The sequence below is a fragment of the Temnothorax longispinosus genome, chromosome 2, assembly GCF_030848805.1.
Source record: "Temnothorax longispinosus isolate EJ_2023e chromosome 2, Tlon_JGU_v1, whole genome shotgun sequence".
Taxonomy (NCBI): domain Eukaryota; kingdom Metazoa; phylum Arthropoda; class Insecta; order Hymenoptera; family Formicidae; genus Temnothorax; species Temnothorax longispinosus.
Genome location: NC_092359.1, coordinates 2,524,703 through 2,544,985, shown reverse-complemented (window position 1 = coordinate 2,544,985; position 20,283 = coordinate 2,524,703). Strand labels below are relative to the sequence as shown.

The 20,283-nt window shown below is 36.1% G+C and overlaps 4 protein-coding genes across 7 annotated transcripts; 2 read left to right on the top strand and 2 right to left on the bottom strand.

The window, feature by feature from the left end:
• On the bottom strand, nt 1–2,504 carry LOC139808785 (ketohexokinase). Of its 2 annotated transcripts, none has more exons than XM_071771182.1 (4): nt 2,174–2,504; nt 1,000–1,324; nt 693–931; nt 1–595 (listed from the first exon to the last, which is right to left on the bottom strand). In XM_071771182.1, the coding sequence occupies exons 1-4, from the start codon at nt 2,311–2,313 to the stop codon at nt 166–168; spliced, it is 1,134 nt and encodes a 377-aa protein (XP_071627283.1). In that variant the 5' UTR covers nt 2,314–2,504; the 3' UTR covers nt 1–165. The 2 variants fall into 2 exon arrangements, with proteins under 2 accessions (XP_071627283.1, XP_071627284.1); XM_071771183.1 differs by having other exon boundaries at nt 1,000–1,309.
• Nucleotides 2,505–2,885: 381 nt separating this feature from the next.
• Sym (symplekin scaffold protein) lies at nt 2,886–9,176 on the top strand. Its single transcript, XM_071771179.1, has 16 exons — nt 2,886–3,251; nt 3,722–3,918; nt 4,005–4,238; nt 4,323–4,609; nt 4,693–4,922; nt 4,997–5,182; nt 5,271–5,713; nt 5,810–6,082; nt 6,180–6,363; nt 6,453–6,694; nt 6,785–6,963; nt 7,047–7,207; nt 7,289–7,424; nt 7,518–7,882; nt 8,101–8,178; nt 8,300–9,176. The coding sequence occupies exons 1-16, from the start codon at nt 3,198–3,200 to the stop codon at nt 8,384–8,386; spliced, it is 3,336 nt and encodes a 1,111-aa protein (XP_071627280.1). The 5' UTR covers nt 2,886–3,197; the 3' UTR covers nt 8,387–9,176.
• On the bottom strand, nt 9,040–12,386 carry LOC139808788 (17-beta-hydroxysteroid dehydrogenase 13). Of its 2 annotated transcripts, none has more exons than XM_071771191.1 (7): nt 11,753–12,386; nt 11,441–11,614; nt 10,893–11,069; nt 10,660–10,809; nt 10,317–10,576; nt 10,082–10,207; nt 9,040–10,004 (listed from the first exon to the last, which is right to left on the bottom strand). In XM_071771191.1, the coding sequence occupies exons 1-7, from the start codon at nt 11,753–11,755 to the stop codon at nt 9,938–9,940; spliced, it is 957 nt and encodes a 318-aa protein (XP_071627292.1). In that variant the 5' UTR covers nt 11,756–12,386; the 3' UTR covers nt 9,040–9,937. The 2 variants fall into 2 exon arrangements, with proteins under 2 accessions (XP_071627292.1, XP_071627293.1); XM_071771192.1 differs by having other exon boundaries at nt 11,862–12,377.
• Nucleotides 12,387–12,715: 329 nt separating this feature from the next.
• Nucleotides 12,716–19,502, top strand: LOC139808782 (uncharacterized). Of its 2 annotated transcripts, none has more exons than XM_071771180.1 (6): nt 12,716–12,872; nt 14,030–14,240; nt 15,530–16,348; nt 16,496–16,717; nt 17,699–18,541; nt 18,689–19,502. In XM_071771180.1, coding segments are annotated over exons 1-6 (2,421 nt in total). In that variant the 5' UTR covers nt 12,716–12,870; the 3' UTR covers nt 19,013–19,502. The 2 variants fall into 2 exon arrangements, with proteins under 2 accessions (XP_071627281.1, XP_071627282.1); XM_071771181.1 differs by lacking the exon at nt 12,716–12,872 and adding an exon at nt 13,510–13,651.
• Nucleotides 19,503–20,283: the final 781 nt, after the last annotated feature.

Below are 20,283 nucleotides of genomic sequence, written 5' to 3'. Positions count from 1 at the left end.
TAATTATTGTTATCATTTATAATCATAATATAATATATAGATAAAATATACATATCAAAAACATTTGGTTTGCAAATGTATAAATTATATTATTATTATTGTTTTTATTTAAAGCACCGCGATAACAAATTTATATGGACGTATTCTAATGTTCTAAAAGTCCTGTTATAAAATGTCACTGGAAATTACATCAAGATTATCGTATCCCCTTAATCCTACTTTTGCACCAGCAATACGGCAACCAATTTTGATAGCCTTTTGAAGAACTGTTTCAGTAATAAATTTCAGTCTATCATATCCCAAACTTTCCGGATCTAAATTTTCCTCAATATCTCGTTTAACTGCAGTGCCATTATCGGAGACATTATCCTCTGTTTGATTGGTATCACTCGTGGAAGCTGCCTCCTCTTTATATTTGTGCATAAACTCAACTTTGCTTTTGTTCAAATAATATATAACAGCTGCATTGAATGTATCACCCGCACCTAAAGTGTCGATTACTTTTTCTGGTGGGAAAGCTGACGATTGTACTATTGCGCCACACGGAGCACGAGCGATCGCACCTTCTTCTGCCCAAGCACAAATAATGGCATTTCTAAAAGGACAATATGAGTTACCTCTCATATAACAAAATGTCATGTTGACACATTTTTTTTGTATAAATATCGAAGCCTAATTAGCGTATTCCTTACTTGATGTCTTGATCGATGTTGTGTATTACTTCGCTCATATTATTAAAACCCAGATTCTTAACGAAATCTTTTGATACAAATGCCACGTCAACGTACGGCAATAGATCCATTAATTCTAAACTGGGATTTTCGAATTCTGCGCTAATCGTAATTGGCATGCGATCAGACGTACTATTTAATGAATTATTATAGCTCTGTATATATTGAATAACAAGTAGCACTACATCTGTATTCCTTCCCTAAAACCAGGAAATATTTCAATTATCTTGTCACAGCTGTGAATTATTTCCTGCATCACGAGACATACCTCAAAATGAATCCAACTATATTCCTCTAAATTAAGTTGTTCGAAAATTTCTAGTGTCAAATCGGGTAAGCCTTGATTGTGATATACAATTGTGCGTGATCCATTGGTTGAATTCAATATAATAGTCGCGACAGGATACCCACTGCCTTTTATCATAGGGCAATGGGAATAGTCAATTTTATATTTTCGCAGATCATTTTGCATAAAACTAACATTTGCATCTGCGCTCAAGCAAGCCAGTAACTCACACGGCTGTCCTATTAATGATAGCACGGTGCAAGTATTGAACGCATTGCCCCCCCTTTGCCATCTATAATCGGTGGATCTAGAAAGTTATGTTTACAACAAGAGATTATATCCAGATTAGAGAAATGTCTAAATTAAAATTATAAACTCGCAAATATTTCCACGAACGTAAATTACTTTAAATAATTTCAGGAGAGAAAGTAAATTTACTTTCGAAAAATCTCGTGAGATTTTGATAAAAATTAATATCATTGATTTCAATTAAGTAAAATAAAAGATAACGCTGGAAAATATTTAATATTCTCGGAGGAATAAAAGGATCTCGAATTATACATCCTCTCATAATATTTTCTAATCTTGTTATTATTTGTGTAAATATCCACCAAATCATAAAACCGGCATGTAATATGTACAGAGATATATAATACGGTCAAAGTTCAAGAAGGCTGTTGATTAGCGTCTTTTTGATAACAAGGTTATTGATAATTAAATTTCGTCTCTTAATATAATTAGCTATATACTTTATCCATATTCTTATGCTCTCATCTTTCGTAAAAAGTAAAATTTAAGCGGTTTCTTGTTATATAGGTTGAAAGATTTTCAATTCGCAGTTCGTGAAAAAATTAAACAGTTACTATTATAACAGTAACTAAAAATAAGATTGCAAACGAGACATAAATTTCCGATATTTCTAACGAAATATGAATGCTCGATTATGCGTACCTAGATTATATATTCATTTTATACATGTAGATGTAGATTATTATATTTTACGCGTAAACGTCCAACCCTGGACGTTTAAATATCGCCGTATATCGATACCTAAGATTAAAGGACGCGACCCAATAGCGTCATTGCGTGCTCACGGGGCAAATTTATTTGAATTGACCGCGAGCAAATCGACGACGTGACGTCAGACGTCACTGACCTTTGAGTGGAATCCTCCGAAGGATATTGCACGCACGTTTGAATGATGTCGAGACAGACGCGTCCCACGCATAGAATCTTGAGCGTGCGGGCCTCCGTCGCCGATGTCCCGCTGATGACCTTATCGAAATTCGACGTCATCGTCCGCGGTCCAGATGTCTCCCTTAAATTCACGCTGGGACTCCTACGCGTGGAGATCTCTCGTCTTCCTTTTCTTTTTTTATCGAACAACCGTCCTTATCGCGAGAAGTTATTTTTAAACGTAAATATTATATCTAACAATAAGATCAACGGACTGCGACGTCTGCGACGGATCACTGCAACTTGCAACACTTGCAAAGCGAATGAATGAATCTGCGCTTGTGGCGCCCCCTGAAATTAGCCATAGGCAAATTTTTTTTTTATCTAGGAGCCAGGAGCTATCCATATAGAAATCGAACATACTCCGAATGTACATACTCCGATGCTTCCGATACGCTGGCAACTTTCCACGCGTTTAAGCATTTTATCGTTCAACATGTACGGCATCGAAAATATATATTATATTTTTAATACATTCATATACACACGTGTAAAATCGTAAGGTGGCAAAGGCAACGTTCAAATTCGTGCGCCTCGAATCGCGGGGGGAACCATCGTTGCCGTCGTGACACGTGACATGGACACGTGACATGGACACGTGACAACTGACACGTGACGTGACTCACGTGACAGTCAAAATGCCAAGATGGCGACGAGACCGAGCTCGTAGCGCATCGCAGAACACTTGTCGTTGATACCTTTAAATCACGATATTCGTACCGGGCTACCGCGGGATATTATACATCCGAGCGAGGCGGGATTCGGCTTATTTGTCGCAGCTTAAAAATATCGCGTCGTCACGGGGTTAGGCGGGGGGGCGAGGCCCTATGCGACACACGTGGAATACATTCGCGCTTGAACGTATAATTCCGCGTTAGATTTCGCACGCTCGCGGGAGAATCGGCGTGCGATCGCCGCTTTAAGTTTTATTTAATACAGACACGATGGATCCACGCTTGCATAGAAGATCCGAGGCGGAAAAGACGCCGCGCGATTTGGTCAGTAGCGTTAACCTCGAAATTGCCGCGCGTCCACTTAGCGATCTTGCCGCGTTGCACAGACGCTTTTATGTCGAGGGAAAAGAACAATTTACTTTCGCGGTCCATACCTTTTTGTCAAAAAGCTGTCGCCGCTTTCGGCGGCAAATTTTGTAGAAGCGTGTTTTGCATACGAATTTTTTTCCTCGTCGCTCGCGGATATCGACAGCAATTTGTTATTAATTTGTAAATGTATAATGCTTCGCAAGAAGGAATTATTTTGATAATTTAATCATGATTGTAGTGAAACGAGATATTTATTATATGAGAATTGTCATGAGCCAAAAATATTGTTTGTAAAATTAACGGTATTTTAATCAGTCATAAAAATTTCATGTCGTTATATTCGAGTATTATCATAATAATTGTGGAAAGTTCTATATTATAGGATAATATAATTTTTTTTAAATATTTTCTATTTTCTCTTACAGATCGTTGAGTGGTTAAACGAGGCTTCTATGGGCCTCACTGAGGAAATTAAGGTCACAAACATATGCAAAGTACAGGAACTTTTGTTGAACAAGGAGCCACATTTGTTAGAACATTATTTAGACGACATTCTACAATTCTCGGTAGATAGAAGCGCTGAGGTCAGAAAGACCGTTACAGGATTTATCGAAGAAGCTGGGTTATTGTCAACAATTATCTCTTTTTACCATGCAGTCTTGTTTGTAGAAATAAATATTTAATATCTCTTATAACTGATTTTTTCAGAATAAAGTATCCAGAAGTAATCCCTCGTACAGTTCAAATACTTCTTAGATTAGCGTCCGACGAATCGTCGGCTGTAGCTAAACGAACGCTTAGAGCAAGTGGCAGAATTCTCAGGGCTGCTCTCAAGTGGATCGCTAGTGCTGCTATCGTTACCACAGACATGGAATTGGCATGGACACAGCTGTGCGCCCTTAAAGTTCAAATTATAAATATGATTGACAGCGATAACGATGGGTGAGTAGGATGATCGAGAGTAATCATGAGATAATCTTTTCCTCGGTCACGGATCTAGCACTGTCAAAATATTCTATATTTCAGAATAAGGACGCAAGCCGTAAAGTTTCTTGAAGGCGTAATTTTAATACAGACATATCCAGATCCGGACAGCCCAAAGAAACCCGATGACTTCTCTCTCGAAGATATTCCGCTAACATTGAAAATAGCTCGTAGACGGAAATTGGAGGAAGAGGCAAATCACGTTATGGATCTGCTGATTAAGTTTCATGGGTCACCGCATGTCAGCAGCGTTAATTTAATGACGTGTATGGGATCTTTGGCGTTAATCGCTAAAATGAGACCACAATTTATGCCAAATGTAATTCAAGGTATATGTTTACTCACTATACATTGTACAGTAATTTTTTACCATTTTGCAAGATTTGATCATTCGTGTCGTATATTTGCACAGCCTTACAAAGGTTACAACATGATCTACCACCAACGCTGTCCGATTCTCAAGTAACCAGTGTACAAAAACAATTGAAACTCACACTTCTCGGATTGATGAAACACCCTGCTAGTATAGAGTATGCTTCAACCATAGCTAAGCAGCTGGCTCAGCTTGGAGCGAAAGAGCAGGAAATTATTAAAGCTTATCCAAAACCGGAAGACGTCCGTCGGATGAAAAAGCGTCAACAGGTATATTTGTAAATTTCTAAATGAATAAATTTTTTGCTGTACATATCCTTAAAGATTCGTTTGTGTGTGCGAAGGAGATGGCCGCTGCTAGTGCTGCGAAACGAGTAAAAATTGAAGTGGCTTTAGTACCCGATGAAGCTGAAGCGGCACCAAGCCCTGTTCCCGCGCCTAAATTGCCAGAATTGATTGAACTTTCCGAAAGTTTTATTGCTGAAAGACTCAGTGTAGAAATTGCAACAGATTTAGTGATGGATAGTATGGTACAATCACAAATTGTATATTAATCTATATCATAAAGTAAACTTTGAATTATTAATTATTGCATTATTGAACAATTGCATTTGACAGGCATGGGTTCCGGACACTATGACGACAATTTTTCAAAGAGAATATCAACCCACGGCAACTACTGATATTAATATACAACGTCAAACGATTGCTAAACTTCTAGCAGCACAAATCAAACAGACGAAAGCAAAAAAGAACAAAAAAGACAAGGAAGAGGATGCCGTGATGGAAGATCTAATTAAGAATCCCACCATTAGCGTAGCCGAGGCAAAGCGGGAGCGTAAACGTGAAAAGGATCGGGAGAAAGAGAAAGAGGCGAAAGCGTCATTAGAAGCTCATGAAAAATCTCTTGCAAAAGCCAGAACTCGTTTGAAGGCGTTAAAATTGGTTGAAGTGACAAAACCACTTCCGAAGGAAACTAAAGAACGAATGTTACTGATGGCAGTCAATAGGATATTGCTTTCAGAAAAGACTGCAGTGCTTGGTGGTGTAGCTGCTGTAAGGTATACGAAGCATAAATTATACGTGTTAAAGTATTATACGTGTTTTAATACATTATATTTATCTTTAATAATCCATCTCTTTATTCTGTATTACAGATCCAAAATTCTGACTACGCTAGCAGCTACTTTCAATCCTTATATTAAAGAAGCTGTATTGCGTTATATTACCGATGACATGCGAAATCGATTAGATTTAGCGTTAGGTTGGCTATATGAAGAGTATGCGTTGCTACAGGGATTTCAAAGGCGAACTACGTTATGTACAAAACCACAAGAAGCTCCACATCAGGCATATAATTTCTTATTGTGCACTTTAGTGTCAGCTATTGATTTAATTCAGGGTAAAGATCGTGATACTTTACTATCCAGGTAATATTAAATTTAAAGGCAATAATGGAATTTAAAAACATATACATCTATGTCAATTTGACTTTGAAAAATATATATATATTTTTTCATATAAAAGACTTTATCTGGAAGCACCATTAATAACAGAAGATGCTGTAGAGGCTTTAAAAATGGTGTCATCTGATGAAACTAGAGGTCTTGCACCATTGCAGCTTCTGAAAGAAATGGTAGTGCGTAGACCGACGAAACAACTGGTATTTTTAAATGTTTTATTATGCCACACTGGACATGAAAACAATACGGTAAGATTCAAAATCATGTGATATATGATGCATTTGAAATACATATTGATACTATATAAGGTAAAATTTTAATACATTTTAATAAATAGATACGGGAAGCTGCAATACAATTAGTCTGTCAGTTATACGGCCGAGCAGAATTAAGTAAACTGATCGAGGAATATGCAGTTCTGTATTTAGGCTTTTTACGTCTTCACAACCCACCGGAGATTGTTTTCGGTCAAGATAGAGGCAGACCGCAAATCGAGAGTCAGTGGACCGACTCAACTACACGTGCCTGCCTAGGATTATATCTCTCTCTTCTCACTGAACATCAAGATCTCATTCACGAGTGAGTGTGATAAAACCTTTGTCAATTATTAGATATGTTATTTGTGCGAAAGTGCTGTGTGCATTCTCATAATTGCTTGATAATTATCAGATTAGCTAGAGTATATACGTCAATGGGAGCAGATGTGAAACGTATCGTACTAAGACTAGTGGAAGGACCAGTGAGATCTCTGGGTATGGGTAGCCCGCAGCTGCTCGCGCTTGTTGAAAATTGTCCAAAAGGATCTGAAACTTTAGTCACGAGAATCATACACATCCTTACAGAGAAGTGTATGTTATTATTGCTTGAAAATATGTATTTTTATCGATCTGTGTTTTTCTCTTGTTTTATATTATTTTATTTATGTATGCAGCTGCCCCAAGTGCAGAGTTGGTGGCCAGGGTACGCGAATTGTATCAGACTAGAGTTTCCGACGTCAGGTTTTTAATACCAGTTCTGAACGGACTGACAAAGAAAGAAGTAATTGCCGCATTGCCAAAATTAATCAAATTAAATCCTATCGTCGTGAAAGAGGTAAATTAATAATGCGTTTAAAATATTATTTTATTTGCTATCTCAAGCGCGATTAAAGTATAAGAAATCTGTTCTTTTCAGGTGTTTAACAGGTTGCTCGGAACACATAATAACGACAGCGGGGTACCTCATACATCGCCTATTACGCCTGCGGAATTATTGATAGCTCTACATAATATAGATCCAAGCAAGGCTGAATTAAAGACCGTCATTAAAGGTAGATTGTTCTGTGTGAAACATTGAGTTGTATTATACTTGAGGGAAATCTTGTTAACATACATTTTACGGATATTTTTTCTTTCGTTTACAGCAACATCTCTTTGTTTTGCTGAGAAACAAGCGTATACGCAGGAAACGGTCGCCGTTGTGATGCAACATCTTATGGAGATGACACCTTTACCGACATTATTGATGCGCACAGTCATACAAAGTCTGGCCCTTTATCCCAGGCTAAGCGGATTTGTCATGAACATACTTCAACGTCTAATTTTGAAGCAAGTGTGGAAGCAGCCGAAAGTGTGGGAAGGCTTCGTCAAGTGCTGCGAACGTACGCAGCCGCAAAGCTTCGCTGTTATTTTGCAATTACCACCGGCACAGTTAGCAGAGGCACTCCGAATGGCAAGCAATTTACGTGCTCCCTTACTAGCTCATGTTGAAGCTTTTGCCGAGAATCAGGTAATTTTGTAACATTTTAAAGCATATTTTTACTACACATTTTGTATCGAATATGACAAAAGTTCTCATTATATTATTGATATAAAATAAGCGGTTTCTATTATTAAATAATTGAATATTAAAATAAAATTGTTAAGTAAAGCACGATGCAAGATATAGTAAAATTTTGGGTGATATTAATACTTTAAAGATTTAATATTGTATTTTTTTTGTTTCAGAAAGCACACATTCCGCAATCAATAATGGATGTCATACAGGGTAAAGTGCCCTGTGACATGCACGATGAGTTTGATATTGTGAGTAAAGATGCCTGTATATAAAGGAACGATTTTTTGAGCCATATCTTTATAATATAATTCTTTAAAATAAATACGCGGTATTTTCTCGAAAAATATCTCTTCCGTCAATTTCTTTCAGGCACCACCTGGTGATTATTCGAATGATCAAAAACCAGATACAATGGAAATTGATCTTTCGGAACCAGCCCCTCCCGGTTTAGATTAGTATAAAGTCATTCCAGTGTTAAGATCAGAACCATCGTTTACCGGATATTTTAATATTAATAAATCCGCATTATAATTGTACAGTAAATTATTCCTTTTTTTACGTTGCTATAAGCGACATTTAGTTACATGTTACGTTGATGACAGTCCGTATTTATACTCCATTTAGCGCTAAGTATGGAATTTATTTGCTAATATTTGACGCTAAATGGGTGAGTCAAAAAAATAAAATTATACACGATTTAATTTAAAAAATAAGATTTAGAGACAGCAATAATTGAGACAATTTTTCGATATATATTTTTTTCTATAATTAGTTTGGCACCGTATACTGACCATTATTAGTCTTATAAATCAATTTTATTTTCTAATCTTCAATATAATCTAAACATTTATTTTGGTATCTAACATAATAGAATATATAGATGCTATCTGACTTCTCATATTTAATTAGTATATCTATAATAGTACCAAGATACTATCAATAATCTAATACTTAAAAAAAAATTGAAAAAAAAATGAAAAAATTGTAACTTTTTTTTATGAATAATCTTAATTTCAATTAGATTCTAATTTTTATTTACATATGTTGTACATATGAGGAGATCAGTTGTAATATACTAATTATGTAAGTCAGGTAAAGTACAATTTAACTTACCTGTCAAATCTATATTTTATATAAAATGCATAAAGTTTTAAATACAAGAAAAAATGAGATTGGATATATAATCTCAATTATATGAATTAGTAGAAAACAATTTTTTCTTTTAAAAGTGTACTCGCGAACGATCATTTTGGTGTGCATTTCTTTCTTGCTTGCTGGCTCACGTGTTGTCATAAATTAAAGCTTTGTTTTATAATAAGTATCTGTTTGAAAATCACTTGCGTTGTGGTTATTACAAAAATATGATTTAATCATTAATTGGAATAGAGGAACAGTACATTATTTTAATAACATTACATTTGATTTCGTTATGTATAAAGTTATGACTAAATTACAAATTATTCTCAACATTACATATATGTATTACTGTTGGTGCACAAAGACTAAATTACAAATCAGTCTCAACATTATATGTATGTATATATCATACATACGTTAAATGTTAAAATAATTATGCTTAAGTTTAAAAAGTATAATATATGTAAAGTAGAATTGAGTGCACTTAATATCATATTACCGTATGAAAGTAATGAACAAATCTTTTCCATGACAAAACGTATATAATCTGCAAGTGTATAAAAACTAATAAAATATTTTTTGTTACATAAATTCTTACATTTGTTGCGTTCTCTCTCTTAAAAAGTAAGCAAAATATACATTATACAAAACTATTTTATATGAACATGAAAAATATCGGTAGGAAATATGTCCTGCTGAGAAATTATGCAGCAAGAATTTCAAGATTGATGACCCATTAAAGAGTGAAACTATCGTATTATTTTACTTCGAGAATACTCAAATGCAATCTTGATTTCCGTATAGCAGATAATAAAACATATGTATATATCTATACCTATAATTATAAAATATATAGATTTATACGTAACATTATGCAAAGTCAACTCCGGTGTCTAACAAATCACGTAACATAAGGGATGCTTTTTTGGGGAGAATCCTGAAAACGTAAGAAACTTGTTAGATCACTCCTCTATTACCTAATGTACGAATAAAGATTATAAATGGCGAAAATACCTAAGTACATGCGCGAGATAAAGCAAATATCCCGGCACACTGAACTCCGCATAGTTTCGGCGAACGCCGTCTAAAATTTGTCTAGCAGCTTCTGCGGCAGGCATCGTACCAAAGTAACTCGGTATTCTGCAAATTTTTCAGAAATTAGAATTAGATCACTGTCGCCAATGGTAATTGCATAATAATAAAAACATGAAAAAAATTGAATGTACAATTTACAAAAACTGGTGGTCACCTAAAACGTATATCTTTTGCAACTTCTGTCCCAACGATAAATGGATAAACGTGAACTAGTGAAACGACAATGTTGCTATTTGAATGTCTTAATTCCATATGCAAGGATTCTGCTAATCCCTGCACCGCGAATTGCGCGGTGGATAAGGGAACTCGGGTTCCTCGATCACTCGACCCATTGGAGAGACCGGCGACGGACGACAGAATCGTGATGTGGCCTTTACCGGCATGTCGCATACACGGCAGAACTGAATCCAACAACTATGAAAGAAAAGATTACCGACGATTACAGACACTGATTACCGATATTTTTATCTCAAGATATATATCAGAAACACGCTCACCCAAAAGTGACTGATGACTGACACGTCCATGGTGTCTCTTACTTCCGATGATTCTTGTACTAATGCACGTGGACTAGGCAAACCGCAACAATGGAAGAGCATCGTAATGTTTCCCAATTCATTTTTAACAAGATTTACAGTCCGAGTGACCTAATATCGACAACACACGTAGGACATGAAATAATTTACAATTAAGTGGCTTGAGAACAAGGATACAGATATTTTGTACATACCGTATCTTTACTTCTCACATCGCACTGATAGCTTCTACATACTCCATGCAACTGTTGGGCGCGTTGCACAGTGGCAGCGCAAGTTTCCGCGTTAATATCCACGCAAGCAACCGCGACACCAAGTTGGCACAGCTGTAGAGCGAGTTCCTTACCTATCCCACGTCCGGCGCCTACGACCTAAAAATCATGACGTGCATTTGTAACGTGCAAAAGTTTACACTGGCAAGAATTTAAGTAGGCAAGACAGCGTTAGTCACTATGTAGAGAAATGTGATAGGACCAAGGATTGCTTTATAAAGTTAGATAGAAATAAGGGAGAAATATTAATAGGGTAGAATATAGAATGATGAACTGGATAGTGTAAAAGAGAGTGTGTTGAGAGAAAGAAATTATTAGAATAAGAAAGAATAGATAATAGGTAGTATTAAGTAAGATGGTTGCATGGATGGTATGAGCATGTTAAGTAAATATTGTAAACCAAGTCCACTTTTTGCCATGTAAGCTGAAGTTAATAAATTTTATACAAGTATAAGGCAAGACAGCGTTACCATGGCCACTTCATAGTTTAGACTCTTCAAGGGTGGTGGCCTGAACATCCTATAGACAGCTATCAGGATCGTGCAACATATTCCAACGAAGAGTGTCACGAGGTCCAGGGCCAGGATGCACAGCGAGTATATTCGTAACAGCATCTTTGGCGGCCGGATACTTCCTAGCTTGCCCTGCAAAAACAGTTATTGCATAACAGACCCGGGAACATCTCGTTGCACAAGAATCACTTGAGGAAGATGATAATAGAGATCTCCTGGTGGAAATTCATCTATGATTTCGTGCCGACAGTGGCAGATCGCTTTACGTACCATCCTTCCGGAATTATTTAACGCTAGAAATCGCGAGCGCGACGCGAATTTGAACGAGCTGAAAGAACTTGCGACGGCGTGTAAGTATACTGAAGTGTCTGAAGTATACCTTGTATCACGTTCACGTTCGTGAACTTTGTCCGGCCGGCTGGGACGCGGTCGAACGGTCAAACTCGCATTAACGTTATCTGAAATCTCAATAAGTCGAGCACGGAACGCGCTACGATTGGGCTCAATTGGGCTGGCTAAAATCAACAATCACAACTGTGATCGAGCCCGACCCCATAGCCGATTAGACCACGTCTAATCAGCGTCTAACGCCTTCCGAGCTTCTCGCCCGGTTGGTACGGCCCTCTGAGGAAGCTTCGGCAAAGTGCGTCTAATTGTCCTACAATTATCATGTGAATTCATCACCGCGACTTCGCGCGGAAGACTCTTCCCCTGCGATACCGATCTGTTTTTTTTTTTTGCGACTTTTCGGCGCGACAATGATAAGAACGAGAAGCGTCGCTGATATAGTCGCCGAGATAAGATGTTCGAAGAACATTGCTTCCCTCGATTTATCTATTTTCGAGTACGCTCTCTGAGAATTCATCGATGAAATCCGCGAGTCTTGTAGGTGCAGCCCTCTGAAGTAACGTTTACGAGCCGCACGACGCGATCTTGCATGCCAACCGATGTTGAAACTGATGGAGTAAACTGGACTGAAATATATCATCTCGCAATCTCGCTATTATACGTTCTTTCCATCACGCCAGCATATTTTCTTTTACTACCAATTTTCTATCATAAGAAAAAAACGGCGAAATCATGCGTGAATAATGTCCAAATAGCTCGCAAAACTTCAATCTGCAAATGTGTTAATTATAATCTTATTAGCAGTTGATTATTACTCCTTATTTTTAGAAAACCCCTTCTGGATTTTTAATTCTTCTATTATCAGGTGTTTTTTTATACTTTGTTGCACTTAAAACGAGGTAGGCATGTGATTAGACGTGGAGAGACAAAGAGGGGAAGATGCTGACGTCAGGGCCGGAACACAATACCACGAGGGCCACAAGGCATTGGAGGCACGAGATCGCTCCCGGCAGTCCCGGTTTGTCGATGCGGAACGTTAGATGTAAGTTTTCTCGGTCTTTTTTTCCTTCGCTTATTTCGTTCGTGTTAATATAAAATATATCAGGCGAGCGGCAGGTAGTGTTTTCCACACAGGGAAAAATAGCGTCGCTAAGAATAACAGTTCAAACTCATTCTTACATATTTTTTTGCTCGCTAATACACCACGTGCTCTTCGACATTGTATTCGCGTGTAGTATACCTACCGCACACACACATTAGTGCAGTTTTATTCGGTAAACGAACTGTCCGCAGTGTCCACTGTATGTCAGCAAACTCGATCGGAAATCTCTGGAAAATTAGCGTCAATTGTGTCTATATGACGCTTCTTGCAACGTGCGCCTCACGTCACGTGGCCTTACGCATGAATCCGCCATGATCCCACGTTGAACTTTCCATTCAGGCTATTTGATATCTTCGTGTAACATCATAAAATATTTTATAAAAATCATTACCATACGATATTTTATAAGAATATTTCAAAGATTATGTATTAATGTTTAAATATTATGTATAATGGTAGTTATCATTGTCGTGGAAACATTGTTACACCTTTTTCTCAAGTATTATTTTCTATAATAATAAATTTATAGTCTTGTAAATATATGTTGTAAGCAAAATTATTAGTTTCGACGATATGAGGCGACCCACGCAGCCTGTACCGAAAGTTCAATGTAGGACAGGTGACGTTAAGTATTTTGCCAACGTAATCTGACTATTGGCAGACGCAAACGCAGATTCTACTCAATTTTTGCTGCCACTCTGCGTCAAATAGTATAACAAGTATGTCAGTTTGTTTGATTTTTGCCATTATATTTGGTTGACAAACTTTGCTATATATCTGCTAGCGTGTATTACCATAACAATATCATATATGTCAGATTCTGTTTCAAATCTGTGGCCATTCTGCTGAGAAAATTTGTAGCAAAGACTTTACAGGAATCTGTTCCTGACAAGCTATACCTGGCTGTCTAGACATGTTTGTTAAAATAAGAGAATCCGATATTACCTATGTATGCTGGATATTGAATTAAATACTAATTAAACGATAATATATTTATTGTTCATATCGTTTGTTAAGTATACATTGAGTAAAATTGTTGACAAATTGTTATTTCATTTAAATTTAAGCATCTATTGATATTTATTTCTTCTTTACAGGTTTATAATGGCATCTTTAAAAAAAAAAATTAAGAAAGTGATTGAACGCATCAAACACTACGTGATTCCTCAAAGTTGTTTGCCACCCAGTTCACCAATAAAGTCTCACTTATCTTTCGACGAAACATATGACGATTATCGATTTGAGTCCACCCGGTTGGAAAGTTTCAAAGAGCAATATGTCCAAGTTGACAAGCCATGCGACGAGAATGTAAGCGATCATGCAAAATTTGCTACAGTAGGGTAGTACGGATCGTATTTATGCCGTGCAGACATTTATTGGCGTGTGCGGAGTGTGCGAAAAATATGAAAATATGCGGCATATGTCGTAAGCGTTTGAACGTACTCTACAAGCGTACTGGTCGTAGTATCTTTATCCATGTGATAAATAATCCGCGGATTTTGCTATAAAATTTTCTACTTATCATCATTATAAAGACTGATAAAAGATTCGGTGTGTATGTATGTACGCTACCCGTCAACGATCCGTCCTTTTCTGAGATAAGGGGAGAACATAGAAGCCTAGAGACGCTGTTGATTACTTCTATTAAAATCACTAGAACTTTGGTGTTTCCTCCCTTACCTCAGAAAAGGAATCGTTGACGGGCAGTGTACACATACACACATACAGGGGATGGACGAAATAATGATGAACATATACGAACTGGGAAATACACTACAAAGTGTTCACGTTATTTTCTTAATCATCTTAAACGTAAATAACTTTATTAGACAGGAATTGCATTTTAATGTTTAAAATATTAATTTAAAAATTAAATTAAAAACAAATATAAAAACAACACGCTTTGTACTTTTGTCATCGTCAGTATATACAGAATGAGACATTTAAAGTGTTACGATTATTTCTAAAAGTAAGAGTTATGGCAAAAAATGTTTCGGATAAGAATATTGGTTTGGAAGGAGATAAATGACTGTAAAATCACATCAAATTGAATTTTGTTATTTCATTTTTAAAAGCTTTATATAATTTGCAATATACAGTGACATATTTTTTAAACAGAGCAATTCGGTTTTAACATTTTTTTTTTTATTAAGCGGTATCCATAATTAATGTAGAGAATCTAAGCCGATTTTTAGTACTTTTTGAATTAAAAAAAAAAAAACCTAAATTTGAGAAAGTTTATAGCTTGCTAAAGTTTCTTTGATGACGGCAACTTCAAAGGGTATGACGTCATTTCTTATATAAGAAATGACGTCACAGCACATTTTTGTGTATTATATTTTCTTCAATTTTTAAGATATTGCAAAAATTCAAAAAGTTTACAAAGAAAGTATGCCATGATCTATCAAACCGCTTAATAAAAAAAATGTATGTTAAAACCGAATTATATATGCTGGATATTGAATTAAATATTAATTAAATAATAATGTATTTATTGTTTATATCGTTAGTTAAGTATACCTTGAGTAAAATTTTTTTGACAAATTGTTATTATATTTAAATTTAAGTATCTATTGATATTTATTTCTTCTTTACAGGTTCACAAGGGCATCCTTACAAACAGTAAGATCATGACTGAATGCGTCGAACACGCGATTCTTCAAAGTCGTTTGCCCTGTCCATTAAGGTCTCGTTTATTTTTCGACGAAACATATGAAGATTATCGATTTGAGTTCATTCGGTTAAGAAGTTTCAAAAATTGGCCATGGATAAGCGGTTTATGGATAAAGCCAGAGAAACTCGCGGCGGCTGGGTTTTATTATACTAGAGAGAGCGACAAGGTGAAATGTTTCGAATGTCCAATAGAAATATATGGCAAATGGCAGGTGGATGACAATCCGATGGCCTATCATCAACGATGGTCTCGGAGGTGTCTGTTTAGTCATAATATTCCGTGCGACAACGTGCCGATCGGTACAGATCCGGCATCTGTGCCTGGCGTAGATGTAATTGAAAGTGGAATATATAACGAGGCTTTCTCTGAAGGATTAGTGATTTGTAAATTGAGAGGCATGGCCTCAAGACCGAAGCGTCCCAAAAGTGTCAGTTGGGAGGCGAGAATAGCGATAGCGATGGCCTTAAGACCGCAGCATCCCGAATATGCCAGTTATGCTGTGAGATTAGCCTCGTTCGACAGATGGCCTGAAGCAATGTCGCAAACTAAAAAGACACTAGCAACTGCCGGTTTCTATTGCACGGAAAGTGGCTATCAAATGTGCTGTCACTGTGGAGGATTAACACTTTGGACGCCAGAAAATGATCCTTGGAAATATCACGCTAACTTACGTTGTCCTTATATGTATTTAATTAAAGGGACGGAATTTCTAATCAGCATTTCTGGGAGGGATATACGAGCAGTGAGTATTTAACAAAATATATTGTTATTAGAATTGTACAATTTGTATATTTGTAATAAATATTCCCGTCTATTTAAAAAATAATGAAATAATTGTGTTGGATATAATAACATTAATTTTAAGTTATTTATTTATTTATTTTTTTAGGAAAACATATTATCTGAAATTAATAAATTGAACGAGAAAATTGAGAAAAATATCGATGCTGAGAGTATTGCTAGCGGAAGCTCTCAAAACTCGATCTATTCTGAAGAAACTAATACCGCAGAAGTAAGTGCCGCATCAGGAGAAGCTAGCAGCGAACAACAATCTGTCCAAGGTGACAAGCGATGCGACATGGAACCATGCAAAATTTGCTACAGTAGAGAAGTACGGATCTTATTCATGCTGTGCGGATATTTATTGGCGTGTGCGGAGTGTGCGAAAAATATGAAAATAATCATGTCATAAAGCCTGTTGAACGTACTATACAAGTGTAAATCTTATAGTGTCTTTATCCATGTGATAAATAATCCGCGGATTCGACTATAAAATTTTTTACTTATCACCATTATAAAGACTGATAAAAAATTAAAAAAAAAGACTGATAAAAGATTCCGTGTGTATATGTATGTACGCTACGCGTCAACGATCTGTTTTTTCCTGAGATAAAGGGGAACATAGAAGCCTAGAGACGCTGTTGGTTACTTCTATTAAAATCACTAGAACTATAGTGTTTCCCCCCTTACCTCAGGAAAGAAATCGTTGACGGGCAGTGTACACATACACACGTACAGGGGATGGACAAAATAATGGTGAACATATACGAACTGGGAAATACACTACAAAGTGTTCACGTTATTTTATCAATCCTTTGTATATAATACTTTTGTAATCTTTTTAAACGTAAATAACTTTATATATTAGACCAGTACAGAAATTGCATGTTTAAAATATTAATTTAAATATTAAATTAAAAACAAATATAAAAATAACACGTTTTATACTTTCATCATCGTGAATGTATTCAAAATGAGACATTTAAAGTGTTACGATTATTTCTAAAAGTAAGAGTTATGGCAAAAAGTGTTTCGGATGAGAATATTGGTTTGGAAGGAGATAAATAACTATAAAATCACATCAAATTGAATTTTGTTACTTTATTTTTAAAAGCTTTATGTAATTTGCAATATACAGTGACATATTTTTTAAACAGCAATTATATATGCTGGATATTGAATTAAATATTAATTAAATGATAATGTATTTATTGTTTATATCGTTTGTTAAGTATACATTGAGTAAAATTTTTGACAAATTGTTATTATATTTAAATTTAAGTATCTATTGATATTTATTTCTTCTTTACAGGTTCACAAGGGCATCCTTACAAACATTAAGAGAATGACTGAATGCGTCGAACACTACGCGATTCCTCAATGTCGTTTGCCACCCAGTTCACCAATAAAATCTCACTTATTTTTCGACGAAACGTATGCCGATTATCGATTTGAGTCCACCCGGTTGGAAAGTTTCAAAAATTGGCCATGGACAGGCGGTTTATGGATAAAGCCAGAGAAACTCGCGGCGGCTGGGTTTTATTATACTGGAGAGAGCGACAAGGTGAAATGTTTCGAATGTCCAATAGAAATATATGGCATATGGCAGATGGATGACAATCCGATGGCCTATCATCAACAATGGTCTGGGGAGTGTCGGTTTATTAATAATATTCCGTGCGGCAACGTGCCGATCGGTACAGATCTTAACACGATTCCGGCATTTGTACCTAAAGGAGTGGGTGTATGTGGAATATATAACAAGGCTTACTTTGAAGAAAGAGTGATTTGTAAATTGAAAGGGATGGCCTCAAGACCGAAATATGTCAGTATTGCTGCGAGAATAGCGAGAGGGATGGCCTCAGGACCGAAGCATCCCGAATATGTCAGTTATGCTGCGAGATTAGCCTCGTTCGACAGATGGCCTAAAGTAGTGTCGCAAACTAAAGAGACACTGGCAACTGCTGGTTTCTATTACACGGGAAGTGGCGATCAAACATTGTGCTATTACTGTGGTGGAGAATTAAGGGATTGGGAGCCAGAAGATGATCCGTGGGTAAAGCACGCTAAGAGGTTCGAATATTGTCCCTATCTGATTTTAACTAAAGGGACGGAATTTGTAAGCAGCATTGCCGGAAGAACGGATATCGAAGCAGTGAGTATTTAACAAAATATATTGTTATTAGAATTGTACAATTTGTATATTCGTAATAAATATTCCCATCTATTTAAAAAATAATGAAATAATTGTGTTGAATATAATAACATTAATTTTAAGTTATTTATTTATTTTTTTTTTTAGGATAGCATATTATTGGCAATTAATAAATTCGAGAATATTGAGAAATTCTATTCTGAAGAAACTAATACTGCAGAAGTAAGTGCCGTATCAGGAGAGGCTAGCAGCGAAGAACAACTTGTCCAAGGTTTGGTCAAGCCACGCGACGAGGATGAAAGATCATGCAAAATTTGCCACAGTAGAGAAGTACAGATCTTATTTATGCCGTGCAGACATTTATTGGCGTGTGCGGAGTGTGCGAAAAATATGAAAATATGCGGCGTATGTTGTAAGCCTGTTGAACGTACTGTACAAGCGCGGATTCTGTATAATTATGGGCAATTCTAAAATTGCCCATAGACGTATATAACAGACTGAGCATTTCCATTGGAGAACTTCTGACAAGATCTGAAAGACAAAAGATATGTTTGCTGAGATTGTTTCTCCATTTTTCCTTCTTCCCAAAAGGTTAGAAAAGGAAAGCGTCTCAGCAAGCATATCTTCTGTCCTTCAAATCTTGCTAAAAGCTCTACAATGGCAATGCTAGTCTATTATATACGTCTATTATATACATCTCGTTTCGATCCGTATTGAATCTTCTTTAGTGGCAAATAGAAAAGAGCAATATATGTTAATACAAATATTTCTGTGTCGAATATTTGTGGGCTGGCTTTATTAGCCTTTCTATTATAAATTAATGACGAAATTTAGTTTAATCAACCTTTTGTTTTCCTAATTTTTATTGTAATCTATCAGACATGCTTCGTTTTAGTTTATACATATATTAATGTACCGCAAATTATTAAACGCATATTGATATTTTAAATATATCTATATGTTACTTCCTTGCATCGATTTATATGTATATAATATTTAATCTTGGCTGAACATATGGAAAGGAACAAGTAAGAGGTATAAATAAAACACATCCTAACTAATTCATAATTTTTCCCTATCTACAGATATTCTTTTTATAACACGATGTCTTATTTTTATCTCTTTTGTTCAAGAAAAATAATGTCAAAAATAATTTTTTAAAGGAATCTAAATATAAATTTTATATTTAAAAAATTCATACTTTATACTAATTGTCAGAATATTATTTTATTTCTTGTTTTTCTTGTGTTTCTAAAATATTTACTACTCTAATTGTAAGCAGTATTAATTTACGTAACAAAATTTCCAAAATTTAATATACTTTAAAATTGTATTCAAAAGTTACTTATACAAAACGCGGCAGTTTGTCAACATAATTTGAACGATGATAAACACTTTGATAGCTGCATGCGTGTAGCAGTATTTTCTCAAGCACAATCGCACAGTACATCAATAAACAAATGATACCAAGATTAAATATTTTCCGTAATCAGTTTTAGCCCATCTATTTTAAGGCAAAAAATCTACTTGCAAGTTTTAAGACGGCGTGACGGATGAATATTTTTATAGCGTAATTTATGTCGTAATTCGACATGAGATACAATTGTACGCCGCCGCATCGAGCCGCCGGGTCGGCGGCGCGGAGCGGTGACACGTGATTGGCCAGATCCGGGGGCTCGACTCACGAGCCAATCGCGTTCGAGGTCTCTCACTACTGTGCGGCGGCTCGGGTGGCTGGCGGT